Consider the following 22,943-nt stretch of genomic DNA (forward strand, 5'->3'; position numbering starts at 1 on the left):
TCTGAGCCTCTGTTCTCACCTGGAGAATGCGGTGGGGGCAAAAGAGCCAGCCTGGGGCCCCAGACTTCTCTGGTCAGGGGGAGCCGGAGAGCGACTCAACCCCGACCTACAAGGCGAGGTCAGCAGAACTCTGGGCACCGTTGCCTCCCCGCACCCCATGTCTGACCCCCGCACCCCGCAGTCCCCACTGTGCTTCACTTCCAGGCCAGCATGTTGGGAATGTGAATTCCCTGGGCCCCACGTCCCTCCTGCCTTGGTGGCTCCACCTGGAGTTCAGCCCTCTGGTGGTCCTGGGAACTGTTCCCCCCTTCCAGGCTGTCCCCACGTGGGGTAGCAGGGATGCAGGAGCTGGGCAAGGGAGGAGACAGCGGGAAGAAAGGAGAGGCGGCTGCTGGCTGCAGGAAGGGCTCCCAAAGGCGGGCGCCCAAGGCAGGGCCCAGCTGAGGGCTGTGGCCAGTGCCCAACCAGAGAGGCTGGGGCCTGCGGGTCCCCACTATTAAGTATTTAGAATCATTCTGCCTCTTCTTAGCACACCAGGCCAGAGATGACATTCTGAAAGCAAGCCCACAACCTCAGGCAACCCCACGGGACTCCCCGTCAACGGAACACGAGAACCAGCTTTGCTTTGCCAACAGAACACACTTTATTGGGTACACATCCAGGGGAACCCGGTTTTGCGTGGAGTAAAAAGCACAGTTAAGACCAGAAACAACACAAGAAGAATTTTGGTAGAAAACCCAGCTAAGCGAAGGCCCCTCTGGGGAGAAAGGTGGGGTCGTTTAGCAGCCAGGAGCCTCGGGGAGTCCTCCTGGCTGGGGGCTGAGGCCGCAGGGGTCACAGCGGGCGGGGCAGCACGTGCTCCCGGGAGGACAGCACCTTCCCGTCTCTGATCTCCTCCGAGACGGTCCGGATGTGGGTGCTGACCTGGGGGTCCGGTGCACAGGGCCCTGGCTGGGTGTGGGGGCCCCTCACGGAAGGCTTGCGCTCTGAGCAAGGGTGGGCGGGAAGCCTGAGGGGAGGAAATCATGCAGGGTTGCCCTGGGCATTGAGACCCTGGGCTGAGACCCACGCGGGATAAATTGAGGGGGTCGCGCGCACGCCTGGGTGCAGGGCTGAGAGCCAGCTCAGCGCATGTCAGCCTGCGAAATCCCAAGGGAAGGGTGTGGCTGGGGGGGGGGCTGGAAACCCCAAGCAGCACGCTTGCGTGGCTCAGGACCTGGCGGGGTGCTGGGTGCGTGAGTCCCTGAGCACGGGGAAACCCCAGGATCGCAAGGAATTCCAGCAGCTTTGGCTCCAACCCTTTCATTTTCTGGACAAGCACATCAGAGTCTGCCTGGAAGGCTGAGTCCAGCCGCCCCAGTGGCCCCCGGCACCCCCAGCCACTCACCTGCTGTCCTCGCTGTCCAGCAGGCCCCGGTACGTGCTGATCTCGCACTCCAGCCGGGCCTTGGCATCCAGCAGCACCTGGTACTCCTGGTTCTGCCGCTCCAGGTCACAGCGGATCTCCGCCAGCTGTGCCTCCACACTGCCGATCAGGCCTTGCATCTGGGCCAGCTGCGAGCCGTAGCGGGCCTCGGTCTCCGCCAGGGTGGACTCCAGGGAGTCCCTCTGCCATGGAGAGAGGAAGAGCTAGGCTGGGAGGGAACCCCACCCAGACGCCCACAACCCCACCCAGACGCCCACGACCCCAGAATCTGCACGTGACTTGCAACCTGGCCCCTCAACAGCCCCCATGCTGGGGCTGGATGGTCACCAAGGCTGCCAGGAGCTGCGGCAGCCACCATGCAGAGACACCCACCATGCTGTGCTGGGCCTGCAGCTCGATCTCCAGGGCGTTGACCGTGCGTCTCAGCTCGATGATCTCCGCCTGGCAGCACTGCAGCTGCTCCGAGCTCGACACCACCTGCTGGTTCAGCTCCTCAGTCTGCGGGGCACAGGAGGGTCCAGGGCACTGTCAGACCAAGCACCACCCCTGCGTGGGGAGCTCACCCCAAAAGCTCAGCCCCACCTGGGAGTTGAACCAGGCCTCCACGTCCCTGCGGTTGTTCTCCACCAGTGCCTCATACTGGCATCTCATGTCATCCAGAATCTTGTTGAGATCCACCGGCGGGGCAGCGTCCACCTCCACGTTCAGTCGGTCCCCAAGTTGACTTCGGAGAGCATTGACATCCTTCGGGGGTGGAGAGCCAGGGGGAATAAGATGGTGAAAAGCATGCCCGGTGCAGGGCTCAGCCCACCTGAGGTCCAACTCGCCTTCCTCATGCTCTCGGCACCGTGGGCCAGGGTGATTAACTTCTCTGAGCACAGCTGGGTGGCATCAGCCTCACCTCCTCGTGGTTCTTTTTGAGGCACAGCAGCTCCTCCTTCAGCGACTCCACCTGCGCCTCCAGGTCGGACCTGCACAGGGTCAGCTCATCCAGGATCCTGCGCAGGCCGTTGATGTCCGACTCCACCAGCTGCCGCAGGGACAGCTCTGTCTCGTACCTGTGACCACACAACCCTGCCAGTCGGCACCGAGAGCAGCCACACCGGGCAGGGCCCGACCCCACTGCCAGCTGTGGCCGGCTTTGGGGTCAGGAGTCTGGTGGGCCTCTCCCTTCCTTGGGAGGGGCCCAGGGCCCATGCCCCATACAGCTCTGCCTGGTCGTCCCCCCACCAGCTCCCAAAGGCACAGAGGTGAGGCAGGGGCTCAGCCGACCCCACTCACTTGGTGCGGAAGTCATCTGCAGCCAGCTTGGCATTATCAATCTGCAGGATCAGCCTGGCATTCTCAGACTTGGTCAGCAGGATCTGGGGGACAGGAGGCTTCCCGTGAGCCAGGGACAGCCCAGCCATCCAAGGGCGAAGGGGAGGGGACAGCCCAGCTCTCAGAGCTGCGCCCCTGTTTCCTGCCCTGACACTGGACCCCAGGGCAGAGGGCCCTCGGCCCCAAGAGGGCCATCACGAGGACACCAGCAGTCATCGATCCTGGCATCTGAGGCTTCCAGGGTGGTGCGTAACAGGACAGGCAGACCTGGGCTTGGGTCTCTGCCCTCAGCGCCCAGGCTGCGTGATCTTGGGCAGCCTGCTGAAGCTCTCGAGTCTCAGATCCCAAGCTCCCTCTGCAGTGAGTGAGCCCAGGAACACGCAGCTCTCCAGCAAGGAGGCAGGGAGGGTCTCGCTCAGTGCCGGCCCCCGTGAGGCTGGTACACGTCCTCCCCTCCCTGCAGCGGAGACGGGGCATGGTGGGCGGCAGGGACAAGGGAGAGTCCCGAAGCCACACACACACCTTCCGCTGCAGCTCCTCCAGCGTCTTGAAGAAGGCCTGGTAGTCGGGGCAGATGTATGGGATCTGCCCATCGTACCACTCTCGGATCTGGCCCTCCAGCTGGCAGTTCTCCCGCTCCAGCTGCCGCACCTTCTCCAGGTAGCTGGCCAGCCGGTCGTTCAGGAACTGCATGGTCTCCTTCTCACTGCCGTTGAAGGAGCCCTCGCTGAGCCAGACCCCGCTCCCAACCAAGCCAGAGGGGTGGCCCCCAGCGGACAGGCAGGAGCCAGGCAAAAAGCTCCTGGGGCCAGAGAGGCCCATCCTGAAGGAGGAGATGGACCCCACTGCACCAGCCAGCCCAGGGACCCTGCAGGAGCCCCCAGAGCGGAAGGAGGACACCCGGGAGAAGTTTCCTGCCGTGCCGCAGAAGCCCCTGCCCGAGCCAGTGGAGAAGGTGGAGGTGCAGAGCTGAGTGGCCATGGCGCCGCTAGAGAGGATGTCTGTCCGTCTGTCCCTGAGCGCGGAGCTGGGGCTCTGGGCTCCTCGGCCTCTCGGGAGCACTTTTACACACTCTGTGGGGTGGTGGCCTGCTGCACGCCTCCTGCTCTTAGCAACGCCGTTTCCCGTTCTGGAAAGCTAATTTCATTAGAGTGTGATTTTTGCTGCCCTTCCAGAATTCCTCGCCTTGTGAAAAGGAAAAAAAATGTTGGATTTGGTTTGCTAAGTCAGGACTCTCCGCTGTTGTTGTCGTTTCCTCTCAGAAACGAATTTTATTGCCTCTTCAAAGAGTCTGGCCCAGATCCCATGGGCCGGGAGTGGCCTCGCGGGTGACATTTGGTCCCTGCCCTCCCACCTGCCATCCCTGGGGTGCCCCATCTGTCCCTCCCTCCCCCCATTCGTGTCCCCACCCTGCCATCTTTGCCTGGGCCACTGCGGAGGTGGAAAGGAAGCCGCGGGAACTGAGCTCTGTGTGCACCTGCAGTGCGCCAGGCTCGAAGTCCCTTTGCTTATGTTTCACCGCCGTCCTGCGAGGGTCTCACAGTCCCCGCCTCGGTGAGGAAACTGAGGCCCATCCCTGGTGGCTCAAAAGCTTGCTCCGGGTGCCCAAGGAGTGAGAGGCAGAGTTTCAGCCGACACCAGGGCCATCAGCACCAAACCCTGTCTGTTCTGCTGCTTTGCACTCAAATCTGGGCACCCAGAATCCAGGGACAGGAGCCCGAGGTTCGAATCCTGGCACTGCTGATCGTCGTCCCTGGGGCACTAGGCATACCACCTCTTTTCTGTGCCCCCTCCTGAAGAGAGCATCACCCTGTCCCACCCGCTCCACCCGGATATGAGGAGGATGGAACAGGACTTTAGAGGAATAAAAAGAAAATAGAGCGCTTCAGCACCCATCAGTACTGCGGAGGCACTGGCCAGCGAAGAGCAGCCTGGGGTGTCTCTGATGAGTTCGTGTGGGGCACAGAGAGTCGCACGTGGGCACTGGGGCCGTTTGCCCACCGGGCACAGCATGTTGAGGAGGGCACCCCACGGCCACCCCTCCCTGCATCCCAGAAACTCAGCCTCCCGGGAGCCCCTGCCGCTGCAGACCCTGGCAAGGCCGGGGGCCAATTCCCTGTGGCCCTTGGCTTTCTGAACCCCTGACCTGGTCCCTGCCCAGGTCACAGAGATGGCCAACAGCAGGCTCTTCGGACAGAGAGGGAAAGAAAAGGACAAAGCCAGATCCTGCAAGAGAGTTGTGCAGGAGAGGGAGGGGGTGCTGAGCGAGAAGGACCCCAGTTACACCCCGTCCTCCCGCCTCGAAGCGTGGGCTTTCCCAGGGCCCGGGAGCTGGCTCTCTCTCCTCTCTCAGACTCAGTGGGCGAGGCTGGTGTTATAGATGCGTTTACGTGCTTCTGAAGCTGTAATTTGCCAACCTCTTAAAAACACTTTATAAGCTTCTCTCGCCGATTACTCAGGAGCACTGGCTCTGGTGACCACGCCTGGCCAGTGCAGTGGGCACCTGGACAGCCGGTGACGCTGTCCCCGGGTCTGCCGGGCAGCCCTCCTGGGACGGGACAAGGGTGCTGAGCCCCTTCCTCACAGCTGCCCCTCCCCCACTTTCCTGGCTTCTCCCCCAGTGCGGCAGACCCAGGGGCCAGGAGCTTCCTGATGCCGCCCATGAGCTCTAAGATGCGTGGCAGGACCCAGGGCTCTACCACCTGACTCCAGGAGCCACTTCTCGCCCCAGTTGCACAACCAAACCTGTCTAGAGTTGGTGATATTGCACACAGTGGAGCCCTACTCTGCTATAAGAATGATCAGCTTGGGCCGGGGATTTAGCTCAGTGGTTTCGCCACCTGCTGCGCAAGCACAAGGACCTGAGTTCGATCCCCGGTACCAAAAATAATTAAGTAAGTAAGTAAGTAAGAATGATCAGCTTGAGTCACCTGTAGGGCAATGGATGCACCTTGAGACCATAATGTTAACTCAAACAAACCAGACTCACAAGCTTAAATGGAGCATGGCTTCTCTCATATGAGAAATGCAAAGTACAAATGAATTACAGAGCAAAATACAAGACAGATGATAGGAAACAGAGAGACAGATCTTTTGCAAATGAGAAGGGGACCAGGACATGGAGGGGGGAGAGCAGAACATAAAATCTACAGTGTGTTCTGGACCTGCACTAGCTCTTCACGGTGAATGCAATCACTGCATACAGCAAACACATACTAATAAAAATAAAAATTTTAAAATAAAATTGTGTTATACAGAAACTGAAAAAAAGAAATTGCCAGTGTGCCGAAGAAAAGGAAAGGTGGCAAAAATGCCCCCAGGTTCGGCCGGAGATGTAGCTCAGTGGTGCCGAACCTGCCTCGCAAGTGCAAGGTCCTGAGTCGGATCCCTGGTACCAAAAAAAAAAAATAACCCCAGGTGAGAATCTCTGGGCTCAGGCAGAGACGGGGCTGTGACCTGAACTTCTCTGTCCCACTGTGTGTCCCCACAACGAGGGTGGAGCCCACTGGTCGGAGACAGTTTCTCGGTTCCCTCAGAGCCTGGCCCGTCTTGGCCAAAGGCTGCATGCTCACGTCCCTTAGGCAGGTGTGGCCGGGACTTGAGGGTCACAATTCCTCCTCCTCCCCCAGCCCCGCAGCCGGGGTGGTCACCGGAGGCAGTGAGGCCACAGGGACCTGTGCTAGACCGAGTCAGGCGGACCCAGACTTCCAGACAGGGGCTTGTCTTCCGGGAAGGTTTCTGATCACAAGCTCAATGTTTTTGGTTTGCTACAGAACCATTCAGAGTTTACATTTCTTCTTACATAAATTTTGTTAAGTTAAATGTTCTAAATTGTCTATTTCATCAAAATTGTCAAATGTATTGGCATGATGTTAGTCATAGTATATGTTATACATAGTATTTTCTTTTTATTCCTCAAATGTCTGCAGGACTCATTTCTGATTCTCTCTCTCTCTCACCAATTTTGCTCACCTTTTCAGTTAACCTGCTTTTTGGTTTTGTGATTTTTCTCTATCGCCTATAGGTTTTCAATTTCATTGATTTTCATGAGAGAGACAGAGAGAGAGGACAAGACTCAAGGGTCGGTCACTCTCACCTGGGACGGTACTAGGGCCCCCCGACTCCTGGCAGCCCCGTCCTGGTGAACACCCCAGTGGTCAGGGCTGAGGGAACCAAGGTGCCCATTCATAGGTTCCACCTTGAAATAAGATGCTGCTGAGACCCCGCTTTCTCCCCTCAATCAAAAGTGCCCGGCCTGTGGGTCCAGGACCCTGGGCCCCTCGCCTGGCCCTACTCCAGCTCCCAGCACCTGTCCTCTCTGGGCCCGGAGCCCCCATCTGAACAAGGAAGGCCCCAGGTGCTGAGTGGGTCCCCTCCATTCCAAACACGGTAGGAGCAGGGGCTGGCAGCTGCCTGGATGCGACTCGCTCACCATCCCCAGGACCTGTGGCACATGTCACAGCTGAGTTCTCTGCTTTCAAGGCACCCATGGGCCTCAGGGTCCCCCTCGGCCTCCTCATGGCACAGCACAAGAACAGGGATGCAGGCCCCCCTCCCGAACCTGGCTTTGCCCTCCGTGGGCAGAGTGACAGCAGAGACCCCTCCCCAGGCTGTTCCTGAGAAGGGTCGTGGAGAGCACTGGGGAGGCGGAGCAGACGTCCCAGCACATCCAGGCTGATGGCATCTTGGGCCGCCTAGCTGGAGACTTCGCTTTGCAGGAAAAGGAATTTATGGAGCCCGGGCTGGGTGGCAGAAGCAAAGGCCTGGGTGAGCCTCTATCTTCCCACGGTGAGGGGAGCTCATGCCGCGGCCTCAGGGTTGTGAAAACCAAGTCAAAAAGAGGCTTCACAGACTGGAATACATTCCACGGATTCAAGGGATCGAAACTCCTGAGAGCCCAGACTACCGGAGCCACAGCTGACTGCTGATTCCAGGGCACAAGCCACCTGCCTGGTTAATGGGATGGCATCTGAGAAAGACACCCACTGGAGAGGGAACAAGGGCTGTGCCCAGAGGGTGCTGGTCTCCTTGGCCAGGACTGTCTCGAGGCTCCTGAACTCAGGTGCCAGTCCCAGGCCTCAGAGGGTGCCCTCTGCCCACCTTCATCCCATCCCTGGGGGAGGGAGCAGAAGACACACTGCTGTACAGACAGGAGGACCCTGGCTTTGCCCAAGCCCATCCTGGCAAGCATCAAGTTCAAGATCAACTGCCTTGTCTGTGTTTCCACTTTGTTCAAAAGAAGTCCCCACCCTCAAGTACACTTCCATCGGAAAGCCAGAGTTCAGTCTGGATGAAGCCCCAAAACCAAGCCTGAGTCTTCTTCTGCTACTCTGTACCAGCCCTTCGATGCCCAACCAGGCATAGGGCGTGGCCTGGGAGGAAATGAGTTTCCCAAGCAAAGTCTCCCTTTGCCTGCTTCTCTGGGCTTTGGTCAGAATGTGCTGGCCACCAACCCCACAGAACCCCAAAGGCAGCAGAAGGAGCGGCCCAGACAGCAGCCCATGGGCAGCCAGGCCACCTGCCAATGGGCACCACTGGCCACCGGTCATCCTAGAAGGCCAGTGGCTGTGTCCCTTGGAGCAGCCTGCTGGCTTAGGTTTCCTCTGAAAAGCCTCTTAGGCTTTTGTCATACAACCACACACAGCCCCCCACAAAGGCCCACTTGAGAAATGCTGGTCCGCGTCCTAAGCTGTTCACACCCCACCCAGACCCACCCAGGACACTGGGGTGCCTACAACTGTTACTTCCCCCCCCCAGGTACTTTTTCCCTGTAACAAAAAATCTGTTCAAACTGCAAAGTACCTGGAGTTCCTAGGCCCACCCAGTTACAATGTATCCATGTCACTTGGTTACAATATATCCATGTTGCCCAGTTACACTGTACCAGTGTTCCCTGGTTACAGTGTATCTGGGTCGAGTAAGCACATCCATCCTGTCAGACTCCTGCACCTACAAGCAGTGGCAGGTCCACCGAGCTGGAGGAAGCCACAGGAACAAGAAGACTCACCATTAAGACATCTCCAACTACCCATTCAGTATTCCCAGAGTCTGTTCAGGCAAGGTCTCAGTCTGATGCTGAAGGCTCAGGGCCATTCACCAACCTGATGAAAATAAGGTTGCCAGGTTCAGCAAATAAAAATACATGCACTATTTGGGACATATTTATACTAAAATGTTATTGGTTGTCCATGGGCAATGCCGGTTTCACTGGGCATCCTGTGTGCTGCCTGTCAGCCCTCAGTGAGAAGGTATTGCTGCTTCTCTCCCTCCTACTATTGCCTGTCACCATGACTGGCTGCCTTGGGGACAGATATATCCTGCTTCCCTTGACAAACTGTGCCTTTCACTTCTCTTCCACCCTGTTCTCAGCAGCTACCATGTCTGCCTTTCCAGGCCCAGGTAGCAGCACTGGGGGCCAGGTTATCCTCCCTCTGGTCCTGGCCACCTCAGGGAAGTCTCACCCTGCTCCAGCTGCTTCAGGCAGAGTGACTGGGACCTTCGGGGCAGGATTTGGCAAGTGTCTGTCTGCTTACTTCCCCAGCAGCCCAAAGCCCTACCTCCCCCTCCTCAGTGTCCGCAGACCTCCCAGGCCCAGGACAATCTTGAACATGCACTAGGAAATGACAAGGCTCCTGCACAGGGGTCCTGGGAACAGTTGATGAGGGTCCGCCGTGGCCCTGAGGGGTGGGTGCTCCTGAAACACGAGATCTCAGAGAGGCCTGTAGGCCTCAGTGTTGCAGCACAGTGGCCCTGGTGTGGCCTCGAACACGGGGGACCTTGAAATGCCCACTTAACCCAGCCCACAGTTGCTCTGGAAATCACACCGCTCCTCAATGACAAAACCATCTTCTCTCCCTTTTGGGCGAGGCTTTAGCAATGGCCCGGGGCTTTGAGTCTTCTCCAAAAAGCTGTTGCCACAGTGGATGCCCAGAAAGCCACTCTGTCCCCATGGGAAGCTGTACCTCTTCAGTCCTCTGGTGGCCACGCTCTGCGGTCCCCAGCCAGGGCCTACTGCCCTCTCGCTGCGGGCAGCTCCTCCTGCCCCGCTGCACTAGAGGGTGGCATCTTCAAGAGTCCAGGTCCCCCCTCCGAGCCCATCCTGGCTCCCCAGGCCTGACTTCATGGCCCAGAGGACCTGAGCCTCCTCCCTCTCCCGTGCACTCCGAGAGCCCGTGATTCGCAGGAGATGCGCGCTCAGGCCCCTGGGAACAGGTACCTCAGCGTCAGGCGTCCCCTTGAGCCAAGTGTCACTTAATGGAACCCTAAAGTGAACTCCCCTGACACTGATGTGATCAGACCCTGCAGCCTGCACTGGCAGGGCCCAGGGTGCGGGTGTGGTGGGCCCGACTTCCTTCCCACAATCGCGCATCCACAGCTGGGCCGCAGCCCATGGGTTTGCTTTCAAGTAGCTCTGGGTGCTCAGATGAAAGACACCACAGGGTTTCATGATGAGTGCTCATAAAAACAGGCCGGAGAGGGCAGCCAGACCCTTGCCAGCTCCCCAGTGCCCGCCTTGACGGGCGCTCCACCCACCTGTCCCTTTTCACGCTGTGGGGGGATGCCCAGCTCTCCCAGGTCCCCCAAGAGCTGCTGAAAGGGGTGCCCCCCTCGGCCTGCACCACACCAGCCCCCAACAGCCCCCAGGAGCAATTCAAGATGACCCGGGTCCCAGGCGGGGAGGGAGGAAGGGCTCCAGGGGGACCCAGGCGCTGGAACCGCACCCGCCCACTCCTCCACAGCCCTGCTTCCAAGGAAGCCCCAGGCACCCCATCTCATGTGCTGGGTCTTTAGATCCTCTCTGCTGCCACCCAGAACAGAGGGACAACAGAACTCATGGGGCCTCAGGCTGGGGACAGAGAGGGCCTCCTGTTGGCCCTGGGCCCAGGCAGGACCAGATCAGGCCCTGCCCCTCCATGCTGGTGCCACAGGTGGCCAGACACTGACCTGCTTTCTGGCGTGAGTCTGCCCCCTGCAGGGCCCAGGCAGGACAAGCAGCCCCACGGGACGCTGGTCCCTAACCAGGGCAGGGCCTTGGGGACCTCGAGGCGTCCTTTGCTCACCGTGAGGAGAACCCAGGAGCCTGTGAGCTGTGGCCACCAGGCACAGCACCTGCTGTACTCCTGGCTCTGCTTGCAGAGCCTGACCTAGCGATGGGACCCCCAGGCACCACAGGACCCCCTGTGTGATTCCTTTGTCCCCCGAGCACTGGGCTGTGGGACTGAGCCTCGTTCTCCCTGGAGCACCTTGGAATCGGGGATCCCAGCTCCCACACCAGATGGAAGTCCCTCAGCTGATCGGGGCCTCCGTCTGCAGGGTGTGGAAAGGGCGCACAGTGCCCTGTGGGCTTGCAGTGAAAACGAATTCAGCCACAGAAGGAGCCTGTAGAGCACACGGTGCTGGGAATGGTGTCCCCTCCCCTCCGCCCTGGTGTCCCCTGCCTGGCACTCTGGCATCCACACTGCTGACACAGGTGACTCAGCTGCGATGGCCCGGGGCCAACTGCTCAGGGCTGCAGCACAAGGAAGCTGGGACAACCAGGCAGGGGCGGTGTGGGCCCAGCAGGTCTGATAACTCTGCTCTCAAAGGCCACCCCTGGGGTGACAAAGGGAACACAAGGCCTCTCCCAGCTCCCAGGACAGAAGGCAGGGTGCCACCTTCTCGGCCCTGCTCTCCCGGGGAGACCTCAGATGCCACCCGGCTTCTCAGCGCCCTCTCAGGTTTGGGGAAGGGTCTGAGGCCAAAGTGCCCACCAGACCGAGGGTCCAGCTGCCCTCTCACCCCCAAGAGGAACCTGCTCCAGCTCAGGAAGTGGGCAGGCCACACCCAGAGGGTCTTGGCTGGGAGGGGTAAGGCCTGGATCAGGACGGGGCAGCTCGGCTTGGAGAACCAGGCCTCACTGTCTGGGGCTGGGGCTCCTTTTCCCATGCCCTCGGTGCAGGGTGCTTGCTTGGTCTTTTTACTTCCTGTAGCTCACGCCTACTTGTTCCTCATTTGCTATGTCCACTCAGTGCCCGGGGCACCCTGGGCATGAGGATGTGGGTGAGCGCTAAGCTATCCCTGCCTGAAGAGACACCCAGTTAGAAAAGAGAAGCAGAGAGGTGGTGAGCAGAGGTGCTGTTTGCTGAGCACTTACTTTGTGCGGGGGCCACAAAGGGAGGCGGAGCAGAACCAGGATACGAGCCAGGTCTGGTGCTAGCAGACACTGCCTCTCGCTGGGGTTACTGGACCCACTAGAGACCGCCTCCCCCAGGGCCTAAAACCCTGCTGAGATGGCCCCTGAGCAGCAGGTCCAGGTCCCTGTCCCTCTGTTCCTCTGAAGAGCACTGGCTGAGCCCTGTCTCCAGCGGGCTGCTTGGCCCCAGATGCAGAAGTCACCCCCTCCCTTGGGGCATGCTGCCAGTGTTGGGGTACACACAGTGAGGGCCGCCTGCCTCCGCCTGAACCTTCAGTAAGAACCTGGTAAACAAAGAGGGGTACGGAGAGGAAGAGAAGCGGGAAGGTCGGGTCAGACTGAGGTCATTCATGGAACAAGGCCCCCAGACTGCAGCCTTGTGCCCTTCTGGGTGCAGGATGTTGGGGTGCGCTGGGGAGGTTGGTGCAGGAGGCAGGAAGGACCAGACCTCCAGCTCCGAGCCAGTGAGGAGTCTGGGCCTTCATGGCCGGCAGGGGCTGCTACTGGGGCGATTGGAGCGCTCGACCCGAGGGAGTGTGGGTGGAGGAAGGGCTCTGGCACCAAGGCAGGAGGCCAGGGAGGAGCTGTGGCACCGTGCTGGCGAGTTTGGCCTAGGGGACATTGCGGCCACTGGGCGCCCTCCATGGGAAGGACTCGTGCAAAGCAGAGAGACAGAGGGGGCCAAGATGTCGCCTGCCTCTGGCTTGTATATGCAGGTTGTCCAGCGAGAGGATGAGGCAGGAAGGTCTCTGGACTTGTGGGTTTAGGAGGATTTGTGGGTCCTGCACCCTGTTAGGAAGCCGAGAGGGGCTCCACCGGGGACCCAGGCTTGGGAGCCATCAAAACACACGGGTCATTGGACCCACGGAGCCGTCGGGATGGCCCAGGGGAGGGTGGGGAGTCAGGAGAGGATGACAGCAGTAGGGCAGGTTCTGGGGGCCACCTGGTGTGCAGGGAGTGAGCCGCGCCGGGCCAGTGGGACTCAGAGAGGAGTCAGGGTTGGATGGGCTGAGGCCCCTGTGAGTCCTAGCTGGTTCCCCAAGTGGGCGGAGCAGCACGACCTTGGGTGGGCTGCAGGACGCAGGGGTGGAGGCCTGGGCCGCCGGGAGCCGTCAGCCTGGAGGGGGCGCCCTGTATACGACTGGGGCGGGGTCCACCCCCAGGGCGGCCCTCCTCTCCCGCCCAGCGCCCCCTGTGCTGCCCCCACGTTTCCCGGCCCCGGCCTCACTGCACCCCGCTGCTCTCGGCCTCTGCTCTGCCCCTGTAAGTCCCGCTTGTCCACACTGGCTGGGACCCTTACCCGGGAGAGACCACGCCCCTCCCCGCCACGCCCACACCAACTGCTCAGCCGGCGCCCCCCCCCCGCTCCCCACGGCCCACGTCGGGGCCCCTCCAAAAGCAAGCCCGAGTCCGAAATTCACTTGCAAGCAGGCGGGAAGCTTTATTGGATTGATTATCTATTCCTTTCGGAAGAGGAGCAGGGGAATCTCCGGGGCGCAGCGGAGGGCCAGCGGGGGAGGGGCGGGGTGTCGGTCCTCAGGGGGTACCCGGGCCGCTGGGGGCCGGGCCGCTGCAGGGGAGCAGAGACCAGACGCCTCTCCGTCCCCGGTCACAGACAGCGACTGCCAGGCAGTTAGAACCGGCGGACCTCAGACACGCGCCGAGGGGAGGCGGAGCCGGAGACGGAGACGGAACCGGAGGCGGAACCGGAGACGGAACCGGAGACCGAGGTGGAAACCGAGGAGCTAGAGGCGGAGGTGCTGCTGTAGCTGACGCTTCCTGGGGGACAGAGGAGACGAGGGGTTCTCAGGCCGGAGAAGACCCACCTGGGCCCGGGGGTGTGTGGGCGGGAACTCTCTTACTGTCCCCGGGGTGACTTCCTCCCCGACAGCCTGGTGGTTCTTGGGGGCGGAACCGTCAATTTGTGAAGGAAACTAGGGGAGCCGTGGCCACGCCCATCCTGCCCCTCCGCCCTCCCCCACTACCGGCCCCGCCCCACCCCTCCAGGAGCCCGGAGGCCTCGGGAAGCTGTTCCTACCTGTAGGGGAGGCCGAGACAGTCAACCTGGAAGGGCAGAGAGAGCGGTGAGGAGAGGGAGACAAGGCGGGCCCACCGCTTGGAGCCCCGCTTTGGACAGGGCCTGTCCGCCTGCCGGCCTGGCTGGCTGTCTTGTCCCCAGTCCCTCTGAGAGCCCTCGGGAGAAGCCACTAGTGGCCTCCAGTTCAGGGCATCTCCAGAAGCTCGGACCTCCCCTGCGGTTCCCTCGGCCCCCACCCTCCCGAGCCGGCAGGGACACCCGGTCTCCGCAGATGCTCTGCAGAGGAGCTACACCGCCGTCCTCAAGGCCTTGCCTAGTTGAGCCTCGTCCAGGCCAATCACTTCCCAGTACAGATGGGGGACAGGCACCGGCCCGCAGCCCCCCTGGGAAAGACCTGGGTCTGGCTCCAGGGACCGACCTGGCGTCCTGGCCCTCCAGCAGGCTGCGGTAGGTGGCGATCTCCTGCTCCAGCCGCGTCTTGATGTCCAGCAGCATCTTGTACTCCTGGTTCTGGGACTCCATCTCACTGCGCAGCTGGGCCAGCTGCTCCTCAATGCTGCTGATGAGCCCCTGGATCTGCTGCAGCTGCAGGGCGTAGCGGCACTCGGTCTCTGCCAGCGAGCTCTCCAGCCCGGCTTTCTGGAGGGACAAAAAGGACCAAGTCACATAGAGGAGTCAGTGGGCCAGAGGGAGTCCTGGAGGCAGGGCTGCCGGGCACAGGCGGCCCTACCATGCTCAGCTGCGACTGCAGCTCAATCTCCAGGCCCTGCAGCGTGCGCCGCAGCTCTGTGATCTCCGTCTTGCTGCTCTGGATCATCTCCGTGTTGGAGGCCACCTCCTTGTTCAGCTCTGCACTCTGGAAGCCAAGCGAGAGAAGGTGAGCGAGGAGTGCAGCTGGAAGCCCCCCGCCCCAGAGCCACATCCGCCCGCAGCCCTTACCTTGCTCTGGAACCAGGCCTCGGCGTCCCTGCGGTTCTTCTCCGCCATGACCTCGTACTGCTCCCTCATCTCGGCCAGTACGCGGGTCAGGTCGACGCCAGGGGTAGCGTCCATCTCCACGTTGACCTGGCCCACCACCTGCTTGCTGAACTCCTTCATCTCCTGCGGGGATGGAGAGGAAGGCTGTGAAGCGCCCCATCTCTCTTCGGCTCTGATTGTCCCTTCTTGCCCGATGTGATCTACCATGTCCCCTCACCTCCTCGTGGTTCTTCTTCAGGTAGGCCAGCTCCTCGTTCAGGCTCTCAATCTGCATCTCCAGGTCTGTCTTGGACAGGGTCAGCTCGTCCAGCACCCTGCGCAGCCCGTTGATGTCGGCCTCCACGCTCTGCCGCAGGGACAGCTCATTCTCATACCTAAAATATTAAAATTGTGTCGAAAAAAAGCAAGAGCTACTGCACATATCCCTTCCCCACACTCTGGGCTCTGCTTGTCTCCAAGACCTCCCTCCCCAACACCCCAGTACCCGACATCACACAGCACGGATTAGAAGGAGAAACAACCAGGAAGGAAGAGGAGAGATGTGAACTCACTTGAGCCTGAAGTCATCTGCAGCCAGCCTGGCATTGTCGATCTCCAGGATGATCCGGTTGTTGTCAGTGGTGGCTGCCAGGATCTACAAAATGCAGAGGAAAGTGGCCTCTGGAGCATGCCCATGCTTGGGGAGCAGAACACAGGCAGGGCTGTTCCCCCATTTCCTTGAGCATGGACAAGGTGGCTATCCCTGGGCTTGGTTCCTCTTCCGTAAGGTGAGGGTGGGGCAGCTCTGCTCTGTCACTCCAGCGTTTCCTGTCTCAGGATGGGGGCCCCCAGATGTGCCTTCCAGGAGAACCATACCACTGAGGACATCTCTGGGTGTCCGCAGCCTCAGGCCTGCCACCTCCCCAGGCCACTATCTCCTTAAGATCAGAAGGGACTCAGTGTCACCTATTTTTTAATAATGTTGCTGGAGCTCGCCTCCTAGCAGAGCATGGGGAAAACCCAGCCATGGTTCCCATCCACTTGTCCAAAGCCCAGAAAGTTCACCCCATGTAGCTGGGGCTCAGGCCAGGGTAGTGGATTCTGATAAACTGGTGTCCCCGAATGAGGGACAGGCCGCGCCCCAGGCAGCAGGCCCTGCCCTGCCTGAGCCTCTGTTTCTCCTCCACTTAGCTTCACCAATAAAGAACAGTTTCAGCGGCTCCCTCCAAAATAAACAATCATCCCCAGAACCATGCATGAACAGGTCTTCCCTTCCCCGTTGATCTGAGTCATTCACGGTGGCTTTCCAAGCTGCCATGTCCCCAAAGAGCCCAGTGGCTTAGGGTTACAGAGATGGAGTCATTCATCACTTGGAAGCCATAAAAACTGTTGACCTGAGAAATAAACTCCGTGAACAGGAGTAACGGGAGCAAGGCAATTTGGGAAGTTGAGGCATGAGAAAGCCCCTCAGGAGCAAAGCCCCTCAGAAGTGGACTCGGGACTTTGCCCTACAAGAAGTGTCATTTCCAGCCACGCCACGCCGGTCCCCTGAGCTCACCTTGACCTGGAGCTCGCCAATGGTGGTGTAGTAGCGGCTGTAGTCCCGCTCCGGGCTGGCCGGGCTCTGCCTCTGGTACCAGTCTCGGATCTTCACCTCCAGGTCGGCGTTGGCCGCCTCCAGCGCACGCACCTTGTCCAGGTAGGAGGCCAGGCGGTCGTTGAGGTTCTGCATGGTCACCTTCTCGTTCCCAGAGAGGAGGCCACCATCGCCCCCGCCAAAATCACCGAAGCAACCACCAAAGCCGCCTCCAAAGCTGCTACCAGCCCCTCCGCCAAAGCCGCAGCTCATGCCTCCCCCATAGCCTCCAGCAGATCCTCCGGAAGCGAAGCGGGAGGAACAGGTGGAGAAGCTGCGCCCTCCTCCCAGCTGGCAGGAGCCAGACCCGAAGCCACCTCCGTAGCTGGCAGAGGAGCTCTGCAGGCGACAGCTCATGTTGGGAGCGAGATGGAGAGCAGCAGCAGACAGGAGCTGAGCTGAGCGTGGCCAGGCCGAGGACAGTGGCTCTTCCCCGGCCTGGACACCTTTTATGCAGCCTGCTCAGGGTGGGACATCTCTCCTCCCCTCTCCACCTTCTGACTCGGTGCCAGGGACACTCCGTTTCCCACGAGGCCAGTTACCTCGGATCTCTGGGGTGGGTTGTGTCTTTTGGGGTGGCTTTTTTTTAATCCTTAACAAAAGGGATGATTCAGTGGGCGCAGCGCTCTGCCTGAGTCTGCCCTTTGACAGTTGAATTCTCCCCTCTCGCAGGCGCTCTCTGCAGGCCCCAACCCCACCCCAGGTGAGTGTGGAGACGGAACGGAGCACAGGGGTCTGCAGGCAGGGTGTCTGGGAAGGTCAGGGCAACCCAGGCCACCCTTCTTTCTAGCTCTCAGTCTTGGCTGGAATGTCCTGGGGCCCTCCTAGCACCTGGTTTCTGTCACGCTCGGATGACAAATGTTGATCTTAGAGAATCAACTGCCTTGAACATGTTCAGGCTGAGAAAGAAACAGCCCCGAGACAATCAGAAAAATTCACAGTAATGGGGACCCTGGGGACTGAAACAGAGCAGGGGAAACTGAGGCACGGGAAGGGGAGGTGACCCTGTGAGGTCTGAGAACCCTTACCTTCACCCACCATCTCATCTGCTCGGCAGCCCCGTGAGGTAAGTCCTCTCTCACCCCACACTGTACGGGAGGGCTCAGAACCGAGCCCCAGATCAGTTCCTCTTAATGTGAAGCCTCATTTTAAGTGTGTTTTTCGTGCAGTAAAATGTGTAAATCACACGGACCCGGCCTGACACAGTCTGCCTGTGCGGGCCGTGCGTAACCTGCACTTCCACATGTGCCGAGCTCCGCGTGCAGTGCCTGCCCCATCACCCACCCTGTACCTGGGGCCTAACGCCCTTCCAGCCTCTGCCCCCAGACCCCTGCAGAGCTCCCAGGCAGGGCCACACGTGACAGTGTCTGGAGACACTTTTACTGTGACCACCGGGGGAGGCTCCAGGTACACAGAGGGTAGGGACCCTACACAGGGCAGACCCACAACACAGGGTTTCAGGCCCAGAGTCAGTGGTGCTGGAGCTGAGAGGCCCAGGCCTATCTGGCCTTGGTTTAATACTCTGCGATGCTCACTGCTGGAGAAACACAGCCACGGGGATGGAAGGCCTCCAGGGCCTGAGCAGGGCCCTCCCATGACACCTGTGAGCTCCGACTCAGAGGCCGCACAGGAAGATGTGGCCCAAGACCTGGGCCAGGGTCTCCACTGGGGACCCTGGGATATGGCTGGGACGCTCAGGGACTGCGTAGTGACATTGCCACAGGAGGCCACCATGCAGGCGGAAAAGAAGGGCAGAAGAGCACTTTCCAGGGCTGAGCAAGGAGCACCGAGGCCTGGGCTCCCGGTTCCCATTCGGGCCCAGGGTCTTCGAGGCTCTGGTCTGGGCAGAGATGGTGAGGCGTCCTCCCGAGGCTGCCCTGGAGCCCCCTTTGCTGATTCAGCAAGGCCAGGAACGAGATCCACATCAGGGCTTTGGAGCGCTTAGTGTTCTGGGCAGGGAGGCAGGCCTGTGTCCACCCAGTGGGTGGGTGCCAGTGGGGGGAGAGAGCCAGGGCAACCGCAGTGCCCGAACAAGGCAGAGGCCAGGCCTTGGCTGACCCGGCCCTGCCCAGCCTCCTGCCCTGAGCAGATGGCTCCGCGCCCTCCCTCAGAAAAGGTGTGATTCAGCCCAAAGCAGCAGCTCTGGAGGATCAAACGTGACAAGGAGCTGATTAATGGGACCTGCCAGGCCCAGAGTGACAGGGCCCCATGTTCCCGGGGCTGAGGAGCAGGTTAGGGCCAACGCCTCTGCTCCGGGAGGAACAATGCGGCCAAGCCTGCAAAGCCAGGCGACAAATTCTGTGGCCATGACCACTCCTTCCCGGGTCAGGCCGGCCTCGCCCTCCGGAGCAGCCACACCTTCCTCAACCCTGGAGACCCCTGGGGGGACAGAGCCGGGCACAGACCCATCCTGGGGGACCCATTCCTACTCCCCACTGGGGACAGCGGGGTCAGAGCTGGCTTGTCTTAAGCTTTCCGCTCTGCTTTTTGGCATAATAAGACCAAATTCAGTCCCCTCACTGGTGACCTGGAAAGAGAGGGAACCTACATTGCTGGTCTCACAAGAGGAGGGGTTTTTTAATCACACAAGAAATACCAGCAAGAATCAACAAGAATGGGATTATATCAGACTAAAAAGCATCTATGCAGCAAAAGAATCAATCAGTAGTGTGAAGAGACAGCCTACAGAATGGGAAAAAAACTTTGTCAGCTACTCCTCAGAGGATTAGTATCTAGAATATGCAAAGAACTCAAAAAAATTAAACCACCTAAAATTAAAGGCCCAGTCAAGAAATGGGCAAGAGAAATGAACAGACACTTCACAGAGGAAGAAATACAAATGGTCAACAGATATATGAAAATATATATCCCATCTCTGGCCATTAGAGAAATGCAAATTAAAACAATGCAGGCCAGGGATTTAGCTCAGTGGTTCTGCCGCCTGCTTTGCAAGCTCAAGGTCCCGAATCCGATCCCTGATATCAAAAAAAAAAAAAAGCTAGATTCCATCTTACTCTGGAAAGAATGGCAATCATTAAGAAATCGAGCAGTGGGCCGGGGATTTAGCTCAGTGGTTTCACCGCCTGCTCTGCAAGCACAAGGACCCAAGTTCGATCCCCGGTACCAAAAAAAAAAGAAAAAAGAAATTGAGCAGTAACAAATGCTGTCCAGGCTGTAGTGAAAGAGGAACCCTCCTGCATTGCTGGTGGGAACGTAAACTACTACAACTGTGATGGAAATCAGTATGGAGGTTTCTCAAAGAACTGAAATTAGAAATTCCATGCGACCCACCTATCCCCCTGCTAGGTATCTTCCCCAAAGAGCTTAAGCCATCCTACTACAGCGACACATGCATGCCAATGTGTATAGCAGCACAACTCATAATAGCTAAATCCTGGAAGCAGCCTGTGTGCCCATCAACAGATGAATAGATAAAGAAAATGTGGCATCTGTATATAATGGAATACCACTCCCTATAAAGAATGACACATTTGAGACCTTTGTAGGCAAATGGATGCACTTGTAAAATATGATGTTGAGTGAAATAAACCAGATACACAAGCTTCAATACCTATGGTATCTCTCATTTGAGTGAGGCAAAGTACAAACTAAGAAAATGATAAAGGATGGGTAGAAAGGGACAAGGGGATGGGTCTCTTGCTGTAGGAAAGTAGCCCAAGGGAACAAGGTGAGGGGTGAGGAGAGGGAAGAGGAAATAAGAAGAATAAAGACATGCCACGTACAGGAACCCAGCAGCCCCAATTAATGTAAACATTTTATCCCATAACAGGATCTAAGGCAAATAAAGTCAAGAGGAATGAAAAATGTGACCGAGGAACTGGAGGGGGGCTGGCAGAAGGAGATTTTAAAAAAGAAGAAAGAAACATGCAACATGTACATGTAGCCACTGGCCAAGATGACAGTAAACTACATGAACTGCAAAAGTACAAGGAAAATTTTTAATTTTTTAGAAGAGGAAGGGTTTTTATCTCCGTATTTTAGATGAGACGGTCACACAGGAAGGCAAGTTGCTTGCCTAAGGACACCATGAAATCAAAAAATCCACCTCTGGCTGCCAGGTATGATGGTACAAGCCTGTAATCCCAGCGCTCAGGAGGCTGAGGCAGGAAGATCTCCATGCGTTTGAGGCCAGCCTGGACTACATAGTGAGATACTGTCTCAAAAAACTTTACATCTGGCATCTGGCTCCCTCTTCCCCATCTCCTGGTGCCTGGGCCTGACCGCTGAGTGTTTTATTTGGTGATACTGATTTGCTATAAAACACATCTATTTTGGGGTCTTCGTCCTGGGCTCCTGGCCCAGGGCTCCCCAAATCCTTAGTAATTTCCTAAGCCACAGAGTGCTGAGAACATCTTTTGTTCTAACATTTGCTCTTTGGCCTCAGGGTTCTGAGCCCCTTGGAATTCCCGGCTGTAACTGTTCTAAGGAGGTGGCTCTTAGTGAAGGCCTCCTGGTCACCTGATAACCTCCATCTCCCCATGCCTCCCCATCCTCCAGGAACAGGGAGGGGCTGGAGACGGAGACGGCCCACAGCTGAACCCTGGAAGGGGATCGGGACCTGGGATTGCGGCCACGTCGGACAGGAGCTGCGGCCGGCCGGGAACTCACTGCCGGCCACTGGCAGGGGAGGTAGGAGCCCCCCTGAGGGCTGGGCTCGCCCTGGGGTCAGGATGGAACTGATGTGTGGATTCCCCACCAGGGTCAGAGGATTGCAGATGTAGGGAGAAACCCACTGGACAGGTCACAGAAGTGCTCCAATTCGACTGTGGGCAGAGAGGAAGAAATGCAGTCTGGTTTTGCAGAAAGATAATAAAAAATTTAAACGCTCATTGACATTCACTGTGTTAAACACTCTACATGCAGGATCTTATTTCAAAACAGCCCTATTATGTTTGTATACCCTTTTTTTTTTTTTGGTACCGAAGATCGAACTCGGGTCTTTCCGCTTGCAAGGCAGGCAGCGGAACCACTGAGCTAAATCCCCAGCTGTATACCCTTTTATCAGACGAGGGAACTGAGGCCCAGAGTTCAAACACACCGTCCAAACCTGCCAGCTCAGCTGTGTCAGAGGCAAGGGTCCAGGTCTGCATCTGACAGTGACGGCACCAGCCCCACCCAGCCAAGGGCATCCTCTCGGGTCCCCCAGCACCAGCACCCCAGGCCTGGCCTGTGGACAGTGCTGCTTCCTGCAGGGCCAGCCCGAATGCTGTGTTGAGGGCTTTGGGAGGAACCCACTCAGCACTGCACATCAGAGCCAGGCACCCTGGGAGCCCCATCCGCATCCTCCCTCCCTCCCAGGGCTGCAAGGGGCCCCGCTCAGGGTGACCTCACCCCCAAAAGGACTCTGGATGCCCACTGGGCAGGGGTCTCTCTGGAAGCAGACCCTCCCCACACAGCTGACCTGGGCCTTACGGGCAGCCCCTCCGCTGCGAGACACTGCCTAAGTCACTTCAATCCGGCCCAGAGCCTCGAGCCCTTACACGTCTGCTGTCCCCAACCCTAAAACCTCTTAGTCATCACCAGGCTCCTCAGAAACCCAGTGAGGTCAGCAAAGGCTGCAGGTGAGGCGGACCTGAATTTCAGTCCCCCCTCTACCACCGCGACCTTAAGTTATGCAACCTTTCAAAGCCTCCCTGGCTGCAGCTGGAAAACAGGGATTAAATGGGTGGGTAGCTGAGCTCCTCAGTACCTGGCACCGGGACAGCACCCGAGGGCTGGTGACCTCCCTGTCACCCAGGGGAAACACAAGCTCAGCATGGTGGATGACAGTCCCAGAACCCTTTGGGACCCCCCTGCAGTGACTCACAACTCGGCTCCCTTCAGCCCGAAGCCAGCAGGCGCCCGCAGTGACCACACGAAGGACACTAGTTCATTCCTATCCTAAGCCTCCCGTGTCACCCTCGCTCCTCTGAGGACAGCATCTTTGCTGAATAGAACTCCAAATTCTGCTCAGGGCACAGGGGAACCTAATGACTGTCTGAGCGGTGGTTTGAGGGCCTCTGTCTCCTGCAGGCAGGTGAGAGGGAGGACTGGCAAACACGAGTGACAGCCAGGGGTCCCCCCCCCCGCCCCCGGCTCAAAGCCCAGGAGAAAAGCTGTCATGCTGAACAAATCCTCCCTGTGCTGCCCATGCAGGTGGCCGCCAAGTGTGCACACACCCGGGATTCTGAAGAGTTCAGAGCCGAGTCTCGGCAGGGCAAAGCCAAGGAGAAGCAAGCTCACGTATGACTGAGCACCCCCGGTGTGGATTCAGCAGCACCCACTCTGGCGTTGTCACAGACCCGGACAGAGGGTCTCACAGAGTACCTGGCAGTCACCCTGTCCCGCCAAGTGGGAAAACTGAGAGCCAGGAAGGGGTGGGGCCAGCCGAGGT

The 22,943-nt window shown here is 58.8% G+C and overlaps 2 protein-coding genes and 1 long non-coding RNA gene across 3 annotated transcripts; 1 reads left to right on the forward strand and 2 right to left on the reverse strand.

Moving 5' to 3' along the window:
- Positions 1 to 622: 622 nt before the first annotated feature.
- On the reverse strand, positions 623 to 4,012 carry Krt36 (keratin 36). Its single transcript, XM_021240320.2, has 7 exons — positions 3,269 to 4,012; positions 2,708 to 2,790; positions 2,328 to 2,484; positions 2,009 to 2,170; positions 1,799 to 1,924; positions 1,388 to 1,608; positions 623 to 1,009 (listed from the first exon to the last, which is right to left on the reverse strand). The coding sequence occupies exons 1-7, from the start codon at positions 3,725 to 3,727 to the stop codon at positions 835 to 837; spliced, it is 1,383 nt and encodes a 460-aa protein (XP_021095979.1). The 5' UTR covers positions 3,728 to 4,012; the 3' UTR covers positions 623 to 834.
- Positions 4,013 to 13,334: 9,322 nt separating this feature from the next.
- Positions 13,335 to 16,906, reverse strand: LOC101708719 (keratin, type I cytoskeletal 13). Its single transcript, XM_004859398.4, has 8 exons — positions 16,472 to 16,906; positions 15,486 to 15,568; positions 15,152 to 15,308; positions 14,896 to 15,057; positions 14,687 to 14,812; positions 14,375 to 14,595; positions 13,957 to 13,982; positions 13,335 to 13,697 (listed from the first exon to the last, which is right to left on the reverse strand). The coding sequence occupies exons 1-8, from the start codon at positions 16,904 to 16,906 to the stop codon at positions 13,552 to 13,554; spliced, it is 1,356 nt and encodes a 451-aa protein (XP_004859455.2). The 3' UTR covers positions 13,335 to 13,551.
- Positions 13,518 to 21,366, forward strand: LOC110344808 (uncharacterized). The gene is made up of 3 exons (XR_015447780.1): positions 13,518 to 13,675; positions 13,926 to 21,199; positions 21,270 to 21,366. It is a non-coding gene; the product is annotated as an uncharacterized LOC110344808 (long non-coding RNA).
- The last annotated feature ends 1,577 nt before the right edge of the window (positions 21,367 to 22,943 follow it).

The sequence above is a fragment of the Heterocephalus glaber genome, unplaced genomic scaffold, assembly GCF_053883595.1.
Source record: "Heterocephalus glaber isolate CG9 unplaced genomic scaffold, H.glaber_assembly_v1.0 deba00001773, whole genome shotgun sequence".
Lineage (NCBI taxonomy): Eukaryota > Metazoa > Chordata > Mammalia > Rodentia > Bathyergidae > Heterocephalus > Heterocephalus glaber.